The sequence below is a fragment of the Pundamilia nyererei genome, unplaced genomic scaffold (genome assembly GCF_000239375.1).
Source record: "Pundamilia nyererei isolate P.nyererei 1_Seehausen unplaced genomic scaffold, PunNye1.0 scaffold00053, whole genome shotgun sequence".
Taxonomy (NCBI): domain Eukaryota; kingdom Metazoa; phylum Chordata; class Actinopteri; order Cichliformes; family Cichlidae; genus Pundamilia; species Pundamilia nyererei.
The window spans coordinates 2,602,552-2,613,099 of record NW_005187454.1 but is presented as its reverse complement, the minus strand read 5'-3'; the positions used below and the strand labels follow the sequence as shown (position 1 = coordinate 2,613,099).

The 10,548-nt window shown below is 42.7% G+C and overlaps 1 protein-coding gene across 1 annotated transcript in view; it reads right to left on the bottom strand.

The window, feature by feature from the left end:
* Window positions 1-10,548, bottom strand: part of niban2b (niban apoptosis regulator 2b) — a 24,713-nt gene that overhangs the window by 3,143 nt on the left and 11,022 nt on the right. The window contains exons 2-11 of the mRNA XM_005733622.1: window positions 10,398-10,528; window positions 10,034-10,162; window positions 9,840-9,945; window positions 8,958-9,125; window positions 6,357-6,472; window positions 5,606-5,710; window positions 3,769-3,931; window positions 1,576-1,763; window positions 1,296-1,451; window positions 13-126 (exon numbers count right to left, since the gene is read on the bottom strand). Coding sequence (XP_005733679.1) covers window positions 13-126; window positions 1,296-1,451; window positions 1,576-1,763; window positions 3,769-3,931; window positions 5,606-5,710; window positions 6,357-6,472; window positions 8,958-9,125; window positions 9,840-9,945; window positions 10,034-10,162; window positions 10,398-10,528 — 1,376 coding nt within the window. The remainder of the gene's footprint in view (window positions 1-12; window positions 127-1,295; window positions 1,452-1,575; window positions 1,764-3,768; window positions 3,932-5,605; window positions 5,711-6,356; window positions 6,473-8,957; window positions 9,126-9,839; window positions 9,946-10,033; window positions 10,163-10,397; window positions 10,529-10,548) is intronic.

The window sequence follows — 10,548 nt, the reverse complement described above, 5'->3', positions numbered from 1 at the left end:
GTTTTTACTGACCTTGATAACTCTGTCCTGGCAGCGCTGGATAGTCTTACAGAGATCCTCACCGCCCTGAGACTCCAGACTCTGGTGAAGGATCTGCTCAAATGTATAAACAGCATTGTCCATTTGCTGTAAACAGACACAGATGGGGACACTGTCACGAGTGCATTCAAATGTATCAGTATATTTTATAATAGCTTGACTTTGATAATTATCACATAAATATGATATGAAAGAAGATCTATTAACTGATCCAAGACTTGATGCTCCGTGATGTGCCTCCACCTAGTCATACTTCCCCTTCTCCTAAGCAAATACACTTTCATTCAGAAGTGCTGCCTTCCTGCAGTCCTGTTGTGTTCATGGTACTCAATTCCTCTGCAAACTGAGCAGCAACTATTCAAGTTTAATTTATTCTTACAACACTGAGAGTAGAGAGATGCTCACACAAAATTAAAGCAGACATAAGCAGTGTAACGTTGACCTCAGAAAAGGAGGCAGGAAATGTTTTGAGTTCAAACACGGACAGTGAGACTAACAAACCACAAAGTATTTCATATTCAATAATAACTCAACTATTCTCTTTAGAAATAAAACTTTCTGATCTCATCCTGACAAATTTACAGCAATCAGTGAACATCTCAATTCTAAGAGATGAAGGCGACACCATAATGTACTTTGTATGTGATTTAATACACAGGAATGGAGGATATTTGCATAAGAGATGTTTAAATCCAGACGGGAGCATTTCTTTGTGGTGTTTTATGTTTTAGTGTCTGCTAGTGTCCTGTCTAAGCTTCTCAGAGCACACATCAGTGATTCTAATGCATTCGCCTTTTCATGGAAGTCAGCTGATATGAGTTTGTGTGTTACTTCTTTCTCGAGTCATTGTTTTCCTTCCAACTGCATTCTGTTCTGGGTTAGTGAAGGTGAATCATTTGTTTCACTATATTCATTTTGATTTACGTTGCCTGTATTTGTTACACATTCAGGGATCTGAGAACGGTCAAGTTCCTAATACAGCGGGGAGTTTGTTTTTCAAAGTGTGTGATCTTTATTTACCAGTAAGTGCTGATTGTAACCTCCTCCGTTTATATCGTTTGTAACGTGTTGTTTCATTAGAAAATGTAATAAAATGAAATTTTCAACAAATAAAATGCAGATCTTTAAAAATACATTTGATCAGAAAACCATTCGTACAGTAAATTACGATTGTAATCAATACATCGCTTAGACCTCCAGCAATATGTTAAAGCTGCACTGCTTTGAAAAGCCAGCTGCCAGTAAGCGATCATCACCTCTCTCATGAGGATCTGGACCCTCTGGATGAACACCGAGGGGCTCGAGATGTCAAATCTCTGATCCAGACCTTCCAGACTCAGCTGCATCACCTTTTCATAGCAGCTGCACATCTTCACTGGATGGAAGGCAAGCATTGAGATCTTCTCCATGTGCTGAGGAAGAGGAATAGATTACAAGCACTGAATGTCACTAAATGTTTCTGAGTTCAATGGAGGCAGAGGGAGGATCTCCTTTACTGAATTCCCCTCTCCTGGAGGACCTCCTCTACGTGCTCACCTGTGCCACCATCTCCTTAGTGCCCTCATTCAGGACGTTTTTGCTCATGTCCACCAGCTCTCGGAAGAAAACCTCGCGGACCTCGAAGAACCCTCGGCTGGTGGGCTCCAGCAGGGCCTCTAGGATGGAGCTGATGTAGGGCTGAATGCTCACCTTCAGCAGCTTCTCTGCTTTAGGAAGAACCACGGCTGCAAAACAAGAGAGAAAAGCAGGTTTGCAGTTTCAGGCAGACGTCTGGGATCGTTATGTCAGATTAGAAATGTGACAACCTGTAAATAAAGCCTCCAGTTGTTCAGTTATACATCAGTAATTTGTCTGCTAGCAGTGCATCTACCTTCCTGTGTGTCACCTAAACAGAGTAACTAACACCTCCACTCACAAGCTTCTATCAGTCACTTCAGTACGTACAGGACGTGGGGAGAAGGCATTTTCTTACAATGCTGAACTGAAGGGTTTTAAACAAATCCTAAGGACAACAGAGGAAGCATGAGGGCTGCTCCTGTTCATGTTTTATTGTTACTGTCTTTTATTTTATTTTTTTTCCAGTTAATTAGTTGTTATATGAATTATAATGACTACAGTGTGTTTATCAAGCTGTAGTTTTGTGAGGATATTTAAAACAGGTTGCTGCTCAAAATGAGACTGTGTCTCAATGAGGTTTACCAACATAAATAAAGGTGAAATAAAATAAATAAATTAAAAAGAGTTGATCCAAAATGCTGCAGCAAGAGTCCTGACAGGGACTAGAAAGAGAGCAGATTTCTCCTGTTTTGGCTTCCTGTTAAATCCAGAATTGAATTCAAAATCCTGCTCCTCACATACAAGGTCTTAAATAATCAGGCCCCATCTTATCTTAATGACCTTGTAGTACCATATCACCCTATTAGAGCACTTCGCTCTCGCTCTGCAGGCCTACTTGTTGTTCCTAGAGTATTTAAAAGTAGAATGGGAGGCAGAGCCTTCAGTTTTCAGGCCCCTCTTCTGTGGAACCAGCTTCCAGTTTGGATTCAGGAGACAGACACTATCTCTACTTTCAAGATTAGGCTTCAAACTTTCCTTTTTGCTAAAGCATATAGTTAGGGCTGGACCAGGTGACCCTGAATCCTCCCTTAGTTATGCTGCAATAGATGTAGGCTGCTGCATTGAATCATATCTGTTATTAACCTCTGTCTCTCTTCCACAGCATGTCTTTATCCTGTCTTCCTTCTCTCACCCCAACCAATCACAGCAGATGGCCCCGCCCCTCCCTGAGCCTGGTTCTGCTGGAGGTTTCTTCCTGTTAAAAGGGAGTTTTTCCTTCCCACTGTCGCCAAAGTGCTGCTCATAGGTTTTGTCTGATTGTTGAGGTGAATGTTGTGATTTGGAGATATTAAAAATAAAGCTGAATTAAACTGAGTTAATTGGCTGGAAACAAGTAGAAGCACACGTAGATTAGATATCATACAATTTAAAAAGTTACCCTTCAGTAACTTTGTTTGGTTTAATGTCTCCTATCTGCAGCTGAAACCTTCTGAAACTGTCTCCCTGCTTTCCACAGGTCGACAGTGATGTTAAAATATCAAACTGTAAGATATTGCTATATTTTTATTATCTTTTTTTTTTTTTTTAAACCAAGACAATGTAACATCTACATATCTCCATCCATCTCCACACACACGTTATGCATTTTTACAAATATGTAACAGTAAGTTAGTTGCTGATTTGGCCTTTTTGTTAGTTTGTCTGGTTTCCTTGTGCTTGCTGGACGTCTCTCTGGCTACTCTCTCTCTCACAGCTACATTTAGAGCCAATAATCTAACTGCATGGATGCATGTCTTCAGCTTGATGTCATGGATGGATGCATCATCATTCCTTTGTTCCTTTGTTCCAAAGCAGGTAAACTATAGGTTTCATAGGTTTATACACAAGCATTCTCACTGATACTCTTGCCATGGTGCAGTTTTAGAAACAAGCAATAAACGTTCCTATTAAGATATGAATCCACATTTACAGCTAAAACTGAACCCACAGTAAGAATTTTAAGCCCTGTAGATATTTAGAACAACACTGCTTTAACATTTACAGTTATTGTTACGACTTCTACTTCCATGAGTATTCTATCGATGACGGGCTTGTAACTAACCAAGGATGAAAAATGCTCTGAGAAATGTGCTGCTAGTATCTGAATGAGGAGAAGTGTTGCTCTTATCCAACCTCTGATCTTGTTGGTCACGTGTTCCTTGGATGTGATGATCTGGTCCACGTCTGTTCGTATGGAGGCCTCTAAAGAAGAGCGGTTAGCCTCACACTTCTGCAACACTGCTTCATACTGCGTCTGGCACTGCGCCTGCACCAGGCTGTACACAGCATCACTGATCTACAAACACAAAACACACAGCTGATGTTGCCAAACTCACACCTGTGCAGTACATCGTCTGTTTAAGTGTCACATAGTAGCCTAAATGGTTTGGAAAATGCATGCAGTGAATATATTTGTATATCTGCGTAACAGACTATTGAGTTTACAGGTGAATTTGGAAGCAGTTGGGCTGCACCTGCTGGAGAGGTCCTGTGGAACTACAGACCTTTGAAGAAATGTAGATCAGCTTTTTTTCTGTTGCACTCACATTACTCAAATAAGCTCCAAGCTTATACACTACCAGTCACAAGTTAGAACACCCTAATCTTTCCAGTTATTTACTGCAATTCAAGTCATTCAGTCCAATGAACAGCTTGAAATGGTACAAAGGTGAGGGTGAACTGCCAGAGGATAAACAAAGGTGCAGTTACTCAAAACTGAAAAATAATGTACATTTCAGAATCATACAAAAAGCCTTTTTCAGGGACAACAAGGGTTAACAGGTTAAAGCTGTTCTGCAGCAATGCAGGTCGATCAAGCCTTGAAAGCTGCTGCTACTAATTCCTGCAGCTGTTCCAACTTTCTGGATTACTCCCCCCTCTGTCTGCATAGAAGCAGTGCTGAACACACCGTGGTGCCATACGCTCGTCAGCTGCAGCAAGAAAGCCTTTGAGAAGATGTCAGAATAAGACAAACAGGTCAGTCTGGGCCATGAAACATCAACACTGGACTACTGAAGACTGGACGAAGGTAAGATGGACTAATGAATCAAAGCTTGAAATCTTCGGCTCATCACGCAGGATCTTTGTGCGCTGTCGAGTAGGTGAAAGGACGGATCCACAGTGTGTGGCATCAACTGTCAAACATGGAGCAGGAAGTGTGATGGGCTGTTTGCTGGATCCAGGGTCGGTGACTCGTACAGAGTGAGAGGCTCCCTGAACCAAAACAGCTACCACAGCACTCCATGCAGGACCCTCTGGTGTGCAGTTGGTCAGGGGTTCATCCTACAGCAGGATAACGACCCAAACGTAAGTCCAAGCTGTGCCAGAACTACCTCAGGAAAAAGAACAAGATGGTGAGCTTGGAAACATGGAGTGTGCAGCACAGTCTGCAGACTTAAAGCCCATCCAGCTGGTTTGAACTGGACAGAAGAGGGAAAGCAAAGCAGCGACAAGGTCCACATTCATGGGGAATATTTGATTTCTATTGTAGAATGAATGGCACAGGTTTGTTCAGCTGCTCTATCTGCCAAAGGTGCTACTTTGGTGAGTCAAAGGTTAGAATACATTTTAGTCTATAAACTGATTCAATGATTTCTTTTTTTAACTCCACGTGCTTATTTGTACTACGCTTTTCTTTATTTCAGAGTGCAATCAGACAATCAACTGCATAACTTTCAATGACAAACTGGACAAATTGGGGTGTTCTAAAACTTTTGACTGGTAGTGTACATCTGAGTGAATCACACAACACCTTTGTCATTAAAGTTCCTGTTATTCTGGCAAAATAGCACCATGTTTGAAACAAAAGTGCTAAAAAGACCCAAAAGTTCCAGAAGAACAAGGAGCATTTCAAACAGGTGATGTCAACATTTACAAGTCCCCCAATCACTGGTGCAGTATCCACCAAACTTGCAGGTTAACACTTATTTTGCTAAAGACTGAGTCTAATAATCCCAGAGTAGTTTCTCACCAGTATCCAGTTCCTTTGTCTCTCATGGAGTTTGCCTTTGAGGCGGGGGGAGATGAGGTCTCTCAGCTCCGAGAGGAGGCCCTCCATCACCAGGTTAGACAAGATCTACAAGGAAAACGATTCCCACATACAAATAAGAGGACCACGAGCGCTCTGCATTTTTACAGTCGCTCGTGTGATCGTCATGGTAACCCCTCTCTGTACGTTTTCCATGTTGCCACATGTAAGGAAGCAGAACATAACAGAGGGACTCACACAGGCCATGTGAGATGAACTACAGCGTGTGCAATTAAGTTTTCTTCCACAGAAGACAACGTAAGGTGGTTATGCTTCCATCAAACCAAGTCTGTTATCACATAATTAATAATATTACATTTTATTTGTGGGCGCCTTTTTAAAGCATAATCAGACAAACAGAATGATTTAAAAACACAGCATTAGACAATAACTTAATTTAAATGACATAAATGTGATTTGGGTTTGAAGAAGCATCTAGAAAAACCTGTTCAGCACTGACGCATGCACAGCAGGGCCCGACTACGATGCAACATGTGCATGAAGCATTTAATCTTCTGACCATCAGAGGTGTTTGGTGAAAACTTTGAACAACCTCGTGTCGCAATTCAATGAAAAATCAGGTTGAGGGAGGACATCAAGTTTACATTTCATGACACAGCACCTGATTCATCCCAGCTTCCAACCCCCCCAAAGTCCGATTGAGGCCACAGAAGAACATTTCTGCCAACGCTACCTGTGACGGTGCACCACACATCATTTCCCAGGTGCCATACTGGCCTTGAGCTTGACGGTAGAGTCGCACTGCAGTAGTGAAGGCTGGTGTCTGAACTTTTTTCTCATCTGACAAACCTGGAATTGAAGAAGCAGCCGTCAGTGAACTTTTAACTGATAACTGCAGGTCTTCTATCAGAGAAATGATGAAGGTAAAACAGGAGGGAAAGCAGGGCTGATGACAGAATGCAGCATCGTGAGATTAAGGAGACCCTTTCAAATAATCGAGTTCTCTCCTTCAGATGGTACCAGGAGATTTCAAACAAGAACAAAATTAGACTTTTTTTATACTTTGATCATCAATCACACAACTCCTACAATCATCCACGCTTCATTTGAATGTAAATATAAACTAATGGATGGATAAATTACAGTTAACTGTTTTTAGTTGTTCGCCTCCACCAACCAATCAAGCTGCAGTTTAAACACATAACACACAAACAGTGTCATCATTTTATCCTGCTGAAGAAAACACTGCGAGCTGGTGAATGAACAGATGACTTATTAAACTGGGGGTCGGTCGGGTGCAGGAGCCCAGATGACTTTTTACAATGAATGAATTTTGTTGGCTTCATATTCAGTGTTTTACACGAGAAATGTGAGTAAAAATGATCAGATTTCATAACTGTGTCTGAACAACATCTAGGATATATCTGCAAGTACATAATTAAAACTAATGTATGTACCTTGGTAAGGTAATCGTTTTGCCATGTAATTATAGGTTAGTTGTGTATAGGTCAGCTTTTAATTTGTATCAGAGGGATTCATTTTTAATTTTAAGATAACAGAGGAGTTTTTGGCCATGCAATCCATAAAGAGGAAAACGTGGGGAGAGGACTTGTATGACACGTGGCAGAGGTCATCAAGAGGTACAAGCTACCTCGGAGTACACTCGTCAGGCCACCACAGATGGATCGCCAAATCTGACTGGAACAAAAGTCGGGTTGCTCAGAAGAATCCAGGGCAGGTTGAAAGAGGACAACCTTGAGCAGAGGTTGGTTTTTTACACTGCATAACCCACCAGGAAGCCCTGTGCAAGTCTGTGCTGCACCTCAATCACGCAGTGAAGCCAGTTGTAAAATGCACTTTAGAGTGAGGGGACCAAGCATCCAGATGATGTCACAGAGGATGCTGGTGTTGTTTGGCTCCACGTATGTGTGTGAACAGACAAAGCAGCACCCACAGATCCCAGCTGAGTGATGAACACCTCAGATCTGTTCTTGCCACAACAAAACTAACCGGAGATTCTGATTCACTGACAAAAAAGTGTGATCTTAATGTTTATGTTTGATATGCATGCATCTGATGCTGGCCAAGTCAATGTGGCCTCTGAGCCACCCCTGCTCTAAACTCAGATGAAACACAGGTTCTTGTACTTGGCCTTCAAAATTGTAGAAATGCAGCATCTATCCAGATTCTCACTCTGCATGGTCTTACTTTGGCCTCCAGTGAGACTGAGGGTTCGTGGAGTCATGTTTGCCCTTCAGTCTGCATATCTGTCTCTAAAGTTAGAAATATCCTGTCTCAGAGTGACGCTGAAAAACTAGTTCATGCATTTATTACTTCCAGGCTGCATGACTGTGATTCATTATTATCAGGAAGTCCTAAAAACTCCCTGAAAAGCCTTCAGCTGATCCAAAATGCTGCAGCCAGAGTCCTGACAGGGACTAGAAAGAGAGAGCAGATTATTCTGAAAAGACAAAACAAAACAAAAACCTTATCATAGAAGTGTATTATCCCAGCAGAGCACTGTACTGTCGGGCTGCTGGTTTACTTGTGGCACCTATGGTGCTTAAAAGTGCAAAGAGAGGCAGAGCCTTCAGCTTCCTCAGACTCAGGAGACAGACGCCCCCTGCTGTGATTGCTGTTAAACGTTTGTCCTTCCCAGAGTGCAGATCCGATCGTGCTGTTGTAGTCTTGACCTTACAATATAAACTGCCTTCACAACTGTTGTAGTGATTTGGCACTGTTATTTATTTATAAATAAAATGTCAAAAAATTACAGACAAAAGCAAAAATGTATGTGTGTGTGTGTGTGTGTGTGTGTGTGTGTGTGTGTGAGAGAGACAGTACGAGGACTAAACTGTGTCACAGGGTATTTAATGAAAACAACTTCATTTCGTTCACTGTAGTCAGACTATCTGGGACTTTATGGCCCGTATGTAGTTACTGCTATAGCTCCGGTCAGGAGCTGACATCTTTATTGGCAAGTCTCAATCACAGCAACAGACTTAACAGTCAGTAAAGCAGAGAAGGAAAAGAGAGCAGGAGCGCAGAAGACAGAAAAGCAACGTGCAGATCTAGTTTTTGTTTACAGCACAGAGAAGAATCCAGAGCTCTGACAAACATGAATGAAACTGAAAGTAGCAGCTCTTCGTTTGCAGCCTGTCTAACGTGTGCCTTCCTCCTGCTTTGCATAGATTCCTCTAGTTTGTTATTCATTCTCTCCGTCCTACTATTATAGTTTTACACCACGCACAGCTGGTGTGGAGCACCCACCATTTCGTTGTACACGCACAATGACAATAAAGGGTTATTCTATCATTACATTAGCATGACTCACCATTGTTGGAGTGTCTGACACAGTCTTGGAGTACCATATACCACTTCTGCTGCTCTTTCTCTGTCGTCACACAGAAATAGTAGTGGCGGGCATAAGGGTGCCACATTATCAGAGGGTACGGAGTGGCACACTTTAGAAAGGGGGAACTTCCCACCTTGGCTTTAACACCTAAAAATAAAACCGTTGCATTAATAATACACTGAAAACCTCACTGAAGTTTCTCTGTAGAGTTAAAGGGTAACAAAAAGACTTCATGTTGTCCGTGCTCACTGATGGTGTGCAAACATTTCTGAATTTGCAGTCAACATTTCCTTTTCTTGAGTACAGCAACATTCAGAAACACCGTGGCTGCCAGTGCGACCCCCCCCAGCCTCCAAGAAGACACATCTGCAGTCTCAGTGTTAAACTCCTGCATCCTCACTCTCCAGTTTCCTCATTAACAAATTTGCGTGTGCTTTACCCCATCAGCCTTTTACAGCTAAGACAATGGCAGCTCTCAACTAACAGCTAAGAGAAATGTTGGTCTGCTTCACCACAGAGAGAGCTCAGTGCCTTCAGCAACAACATTCAACCAGTAAGGCTGAAGTCCTGGAACCTGTTGTTGGATGCACACTATCCACCCCAGCTTCACCCCGCTGTGGTCTTTACTGAACAACAGGGGTCAGGATCGGGCAGCTTACATCTACCATGGAGGCAGGGTACACCCTGGACAGGGCTCTCACAGTCACACGTTCACAGTGACCAGTTAAGCTGACCCCACTGACTGCATGTCTTAAGTTGCCACAATCAATCATTGCATTTGATGAACTGAGTTTCCTGTTGATTCGAGTTTTCCCCTTCCTACTGTAATAAGTACACTCTCCTTACCTACCCGCTCCTCACCTGGCAAGCTGTTGCTGATCAGATTCAGGTATTGCTCCATAGATGTCAGGACTTTATACCCGGCACAGTTGATGGTTCCTTTGGGATGGAGGAGTCTGTCATGGGACTGTGGTGAAGCCAAGGAAGAACAGAGTCGATGTATTAGACAGTGAGTAAAACTTGCTCATGTACAGAGAACACTGCACCCGTCTCACCGCCTTGCTGTCGTAGTACTTGACGTCATGGGAGTCTGGGATGGAAAGGAAGTGGTTCCTCCATTTCTTGTTTTCCTCCAAGTACTGGAAGAGGGAGCCTGAAAAAATGTCCTTGTTCTCCAGAGGAATCTGTGACACCGAAACCGAAGAGAAACCTTTGAGTCATTAAAGTCTCTCTCTGTCCATTCAGAGCCAAGAGGACTCACTATGGTCATAATCCAAATGATTAACAGACATAGCTCGCTAATCTGTGAGCAGCATCGGTGTGACACTCAAAACAATGAGCCACGTGAGACATCCTTACTGCAACGATCACTCGCTGGTGTTTGGAATAAAAGCAGAGCTTTCAGAGAGGATTTTGTACCTTGCGGTGAAGCAGCTGAGGTTGCAGGGTTCCTCCTCCCTCTACGTCAAAGCGAACTTTGTTGAACAGAGCTACCGCGTACTGCTGCTCATACAAACGCCCAAACTCAGCAATCACCTTTCTGGTCCGAGCTGCAAACACACACACACGA